Here is a 6,755-nt window from a genome sequence, read left to right as displayed (position 1 = left end):
CTCTTTTCATGGAACGTCGGAACGAGCTGGAACGAGCTGGAGCGGGGCAGCGCTGGTACGGGGTGAGAGCGCCTAATGGCGAACGGTTGAATTTCGCATTGTGCAGACATTTGAGCAATTGCGTTTAATGTTATTCATAATTCGTGTCTAGGGTTTCTCAACTGTTTGTTTGTTTTGGTTTTATTTTATTCGCTTTTTCTTCATCTTTCTTTTAATCGCCGTATAATTGTTGCTTGCCTTTGCTCTCGCACTCTCTCTCTCTTTCTGTCGCTCTGACTGAAATTAAGCTTGATTAATTTGTTGGTTGCGTTATCGACGCGTCGGCATCTGGGGCCCCAGACCGGGGGCCGCGACCTGCGTTCGACTGTGAGCGACTCGGATCGGGGCAACAAAGTTATTAAACTGGATTGGGTGTGCAATTGGGGCGTGGCAGTCGGCCCGGCCAGATAATAAACCGTGGACAGCTTTCGATGGACGGCGGCAAAGCAACTTCGGCGATAAAGTAAATAAGAAAAGAAAAAAAAAAATTGAGAAAGAGGAAAAAACAACACTGGAATTTCTATTTTATGGCCAACGGATGTTGTCTAAAGAGCTAAGAGCAACATTTTAATGGCCCATTTTGAAAGATGAATGCAGATAAGATAAATTTAGCTTATTAATTAGTTGCGTATGTCTATGAGTGTGTGTATGTGTAAGAAAATAATCAAAGTAATTCTAAAGGCTTTTCAACAGTACATTTCAACATAACCTCAATGAAGGCGAAGAGAGTCATTGACTGTAAGTATGTGTGTGAATATGTATGTATGAATTGTATGTACTAGAGCCCAATTAGACAAGCTCACATACACACAGATACATGCATGAGTATTTGTGTATAACTATCATCAACGGTCGATGTGTGAAGCAAAAAAGGCATCAAAAACAATTATGAAATCACAGCAGATGTTGGAAACAAAATTGTGGTGGTGATTTATAAAGCGCAGGGCTAAAAACAGCTACAGCTATAGCTACAGCTACAACAACAGCAACAACAATGACATCAAAAAGCGCAACATTTTTGTTGTCTTTTATTAAAAGAGAAGAAAAACGAAGAATGGAAGCAAATGGAGGCAAAGCATGTGGCATGTGTTACACATACACAAAAGCAAACACACAGACGCACAGGCATTTGTAGATGTGTGCAAAAAGAGGATGGAGTATGCCACTAAAAGGACTGCAGATGCGCAGCCACAAGCAAGAAACTTATGTACGTTGGAGATTTACGACTTAAATGCTGCAGCGCATAATCAAAAAGACAAGCGGAGATGAAGCTGGTATCGAAGCATCCGCAGGAATAGGACCAACAGCAGCAGTAGGAGCAGCGACAGCGGCAGCAGGAGCTGGAAAAAGCAGCGACGCTGGCAGTGCACTTAATTAACAAATATACAAACACTTAACATAACCTCAACTGACAGGCGGTCGGTCAGGCCAGGCAGAGCGTTGTCTGAGCGAGACAACGCTAGTGTAACATTTACCCCACACCCTCGTGCACACACACACATACAAAGTCAGTCGGCAGCTTGCGCAGCTCGCCGTTCATTGGATGTTCGAATTGTGCGAGAGAGCGGTGGAAAAGAGAGCGCACGAGAGCAGTATCTGCGCTCAGTGTGTGTGTGTGTGTGAGTATATGTTTTGTTCTTATTGCCGTTCCGGTTTTGGGCCTGTGGCCTGACTGGCGACTGCTCGCTCTTGCTCATTTTTGCCGTCTCGTTTAGTTGCAAGTTCGCGGGAGCTTCAGTTGGTTCAGCTGACTGGCAGAGCGCACGTAACGGAAACCGGGCGAGAGTTTTTATTGTTTTTTCGAACGTTGAATAGTACTATGTTGAATATTGAATGCCAGACGTGCGTGAGCGCCATCTAGCGGCGAGACGACCTAACGAAACGAAAGTGCTTGTGTGTGTGTGTTTGCCCGTGTGTGCATATCACACCGACTGTGTGCGAGTGTGTGTGTGCGTGTGAACTAATTGTGAATTGTAAATAGCGCAACATCAAAATGCCGACGGCTTTGCAGCCTCTAACCCTGGGCTAGGCGCACGTCTGACGCAGTGAACTGCCATCGAACACTGGCTACACTTATGTCCACGCTGGCCAGCAGCCGCCATCCGACGCTGAATCTGACACTGAAACGCAGCAACGAGAATCAGCATCAGCATCAGGATCAAGAAGCTGTGCCTGCTGCAATGCATCCCGATTGCCTGCCCCTGCCACTGCCCCTAGGTGCAGCTGGTGGCCACGGCAGCAGTCCGCAGCTGCAGAAACCGGACGATGGGGACGAGGACGAAGGCTCAGCCTGCGATGAGCATATGGTGAATATTTTGGATGACCAGGAGGAGCCCAATGACGATGACGATGAGGAGCTGGATGATGCGGCCAGTTGCTGCAGCGAGAACAGCGTCCTCAGCGTGGGCCAGGAGCAATCCCAGGTGGCAGCGGCCCAGGCCAGGCAGCGCCTGCTTATGAGCCAGCTCTATCGCCCGTCGGCCTTCAGCAGCGTGGCCAACAATGTGAATCCTCATGCGCCAGCCGCCGAGGATGCTGCCCATCCCATGCCTGCGCCGGCCAGCTTCCAGGAGGAGTTTCTGCGCAAGTCGCAGCTCTATGCGGAGGAGCTAATGAAGCAGCAGATGCAGCTGATGGCCGCGGCTAGGGTGAACGCGCTCACAGCTGCTGTGATGCCGCTGGGCGGCCTGCGTGGACCCAAGGTCACACAGCAGCTGCAAATGGCCATGGCGGCCATGAGGCCCACGGCCGGACAGGATGCACTGGCTCAATTGACGGCCACGGCGTTGGGCATAGCGCCCGCAACGCATCCGCATCAGCTGCTCATGCAACAGCAGCTGCAGCAGCAGCAGCAACAGCAGACGCAGCAGCAGCAGCAGCATCCAAATCCTTATCAGCCGTTGCAGAGCAATCACAACTACAACAACAACAATAACAACAACAATAATTTGAATGATAATGAACGCGCCTTGAAGTTCAGCATCGACAACATACTCAAAGCGGACTTTGGCTCACGTCTGCAGCAGCGTCTGGCCGCAACGGGCGCCGGCGCTGGCATCGGAGCTGGAACTGGCACCGGAGCAGCGCTGAAGACGCCGCGCAAAAGCCCGAAGCCATTGAATCTGGTGCAGCTGCAGACGCAAACGCAGCCCAGCCTGAGCTTCTCCAGCACCTTGGCCAACATCTGCAGCAATAGCAACGACTCCAACAGCACCGCCACCAGCAGCAGCACCGCCAACAATCCGGCAGCCGTTGACCTGGTCAAGTCGCCCAGTGCCACATCGCCGGCGCCAGCGTCAGCGTCTGCAGCGGCCACAGCAGCCACTGGCAAGGCAGCAGCCGATGATAACGGAACAACTGCGACGGCCACATCCACCAGCTCCACGCCCATTGTGTGGCCCGCTTGGGTCTACTGCACGCGCTACAGCGATCGCCCCAGCTCAGGTGAGTGTCCTTGCAGGGGAAAAGGAATAATATTAAATAAATATAAATGGAGATTGGTGTTTTGAATATGGATGGATATTCCAAGAACTATGCTAACTAAATGTTCTTTGTATAAATTTGATTACGTCTGTTCATAAAGCCTGAAATCTGGAACCAATCCCAGAAAGGAAAGATCTTCTGTCAAATTGAGTCAGATTCTAATAATTAGTTTTACATCAATAGGTCAATAGATCATAGGTCACTTATCTATAATTGCTTCAAGTATTCTATAAAATATAGAATATTTATAAAATATATATAATAATGATGGAATTGATAATCGATAGATATAAATATATAATGTAAATATTTTTATGATACAGCTGAAAGCTATAAACAATTTATATATGAGCAAATCTTTTGATAGGAAATTAGGAGTCATTTTCTATATTTTTGTAAATTTTAAGAAAACACTTTAAATTTTATATGATATGATTTCTGCTTTCATTTTTCATCTCAATATAATCGTTAACTGTTGTATTCAGCTAGATTATCTGCAACACTAAAATGAAATTGAAAATATATATATTAAAGTCTAGTAACGAGCTAATATATGAAATATGTATATAGTTATGTACATGTGTATTAGAAAATCTATAAAATTAGAGAATATTTAATTTCCATGCAGGAATATATTTTAATGTTTTTAATAATCAATTATCAATCATACTGTGAAGAGTTCAATTAAAAGTAAATGATTTTTCTATTCAAAATTGTGCTAAGAGTAATATAAACTTAGCTTTTAGAGTGAAAAGAATATTTAAGAAAAGAATATTATACATTTTTTTTTTTTTTTTTTTTTTTTAAAGTTATTACCACAATAACACTCAAATAAAATCGATTAAATAATAAGCTGTTAGAGTCTAAAGATATTATTCATTGATGCTGCTCAACTACGAACTAACCTCATATTCAAAAGGAGGAATATTTCGATTAGACAAATATAGTCCCTTTCCTCAAACACACACACACACACACACACACGCACACACGGAGGACTGGCAGTCAGACAGATAGATGGACAGGGTGTTGAGTGGGTAGTGTTGAGTGGTTGAGTGGCTCATAAACAGTTGAGCAAACAATGTGGCAACCACAGAGTACGCCGCACCGTATCCAGACAGCGGCGTCAATCTGCAGCTCATTACGTTGCAACCACCAAAAAAAATGAAAGAGGAAGGAAAGGGGCAACTGCCATGACACGCTCACTCCAGCATGGCACACTGCCAACCACCACCACCACCACCAGCACTACCGCACCGCACCCTCGCATCCTCGCCTCATACCCAAGCTACCCAGTTCACATTCGACTTCCTTTAGCCACTCATGAAGTGTTTGCTCGAGTGGTTTTTATGTCCTTATGGCTTATGTAACATAACTTAAGCTCATTATGCGCGTGCCTCTCTCTCTCTCACACACTCTCTCTCTCGCTTTGACACACCCCCTCCTCTGCCCATAATCATGGCACTCATGAATTTAGTTTATGCCACCGCAGGGAATTTTCGGTAATCGTTTGCCTAATAATTTTATGTGGCCAACTAGTGCCTGAGGCACTCGGAACTGAATATTTCCTTTGGCTTTGGGGTTGTTTGCGAGGGTCGTTTCATGTTTAACTTGTCATTTTGTTAGCTTTTCCCATTATCCACGCACAGCTCTCAAGTGGGCGTCACAATAATCAAATAGACTCGGTTTGCTTCTTTCCTTCCTCTTCTTCTTCATTTTTGATACTCTGATATTAATTAATTTTTATTATTATTTATGTTCGCGTTTTAGTGGATAAATAATGCGTAATGAGTAATGAATAATGTGCGTTAGGTAAGCCAGGTAATGAGGTAATGAATCTCTTGATTAGAGTGTAACTAAATTTGAAGATATTCATATGTATGTAAATGAAGAAAGGGAGATGGAGAGATGTGAGATATATATTTATATATACATAGATATATTGAGATATATTTATATATTTAGTATTATTAAGTAATTTATCATCTCTCTTTCTTTCTGTTTCCCTGCCGCTCTTCCTCTTCCTATCTTTCTTGCTGTTTCTGCCTCTCTCTGTCTTTCTCCCTCTCACTATCTCTCTCGCTGTCTCTCCCTCTCTCTCTCTCGCTCTTTCTGTCTCTCTCTCTCCCCCACTTTCCTCTTTCAATAATATATATATATTATACTGGAATGCTGACTTCCTACGCATATCAAAGATATTTAAATATATTGAAATTGTTTTATATACATACAATATATGTATACTCTTATACATAATAAAAAAATTAAAAATGCATTTGATTTAAACTATATATTATAAATTTTTATGTTTCCTAAAATACTTTAGTCTCTTAACACTCTTAGTTTCTTAACACCTTGATTCATTTGGTTATCTGAACTATTTGTCTGTTCGTCTGTCAGTATGTCTGTCTAGATGTGCTTGTCTTCTTCCTTAATATGTAGTATACTATATCATATACAGGTATCATCATCGTATTATATAAAATAGATGTTAATGTTGTTGTCAACACAAACTCTCACTTGCCCCATAGTTCATAGCTCTTAAAAGTTAAAACCCACAGAATTTCATTCTTCTATAATTGCTTGCTTATAATGCTGGACACAGAATATATATATTATCTATATCATATTGTTGAATATACAGTTACTTAGATACAATACATGTATATACATATGAATATATATAGTAATATATAAATAATATTCCCGTGATAAAAGTAATTTATATATTAGTTAAATTTAATTAAAAAAATAATTAATTAATTTAAATTGTGTATATCTATATAACTTAAATGATGACGATTAGTTAGGATAGGGAATGAATACTTTAACCTCGATTCAAAATCCAATTGATATTAGGCTACGTTAAAAATTTAGCTCTTCACTTATGAGTTCATTTTCCATCCCTGACATGCCTGCTGCTTCCATTTTATTCTTAGTTCTATATCAAGGAATATCCAGATCTGTAGTTATTAATAACTGTATTCTTCGCTTCCAAATTGGAGCAGATTCTAGCATATGTACTAGTCCATCACTTTCGTCTAACGAACTTCAACTGTTTCATTCTCGCTGAACTTGTGAAGCATAGTAAACTTTCAAGATGTTACTTAGCCTATTAGACTGATTAATGTGAGCTTCACATTTGACTTCCCGCCCAACTGAGTTCCAGCTACCCATCTGCCTGCCCAGCCCCCTATATATGGCCGCTCACTACGCTACCCCTTTCCCCGTTT

General features: G+C 42.4%; 1 protein-coding gene across 2 annotated transcripts in view; it reads left to right on the top strand.

The window, feature by feature from the left end:
* Positions 1–1,735: 1,735 nt before the first annotated feature.
* Positions 1,736–6,755, top strand: part of LOC108615011 (homeobox protein invected) — a 47,786-nt gene continuing 42,766 nt past the window's right edge. For both annotated transcript variants that reach the window (XM_089470153.1, XM_089470152.1), the window contains exon 1: positions 1,736–3,483. In XM_089470153.1, the coding sequence (XP_089326279.1) occupies positions 2,115–3,483 (1,369 nt within the window). In that variant the 5' untranslated portion in view covers positions 1,736–2,114. The remainder of the gene's footprint in view (positions 3,484–6,755) is intronic.

The sequence above is a fragment of the Drosophila arizonae genome, chromosome 5 (assembly GCF_054131065.1).
Source record: "Drosophila arizonae isolate 15081-1271.41 chromosome 5, UAZ_ARI_1.0, whole genome shotgun sequence".
Lineage (NCBI taxonomy): Eukaryota > Metazoa > Arthropoda > Insecta > Diptera > Drosophilidae > Drosophila > Drosophila arizonae.
Note: the sequence above shows the minus strand (reverse complement) of the source record. Positions and strands in the feature narration are given on the sequence as shown.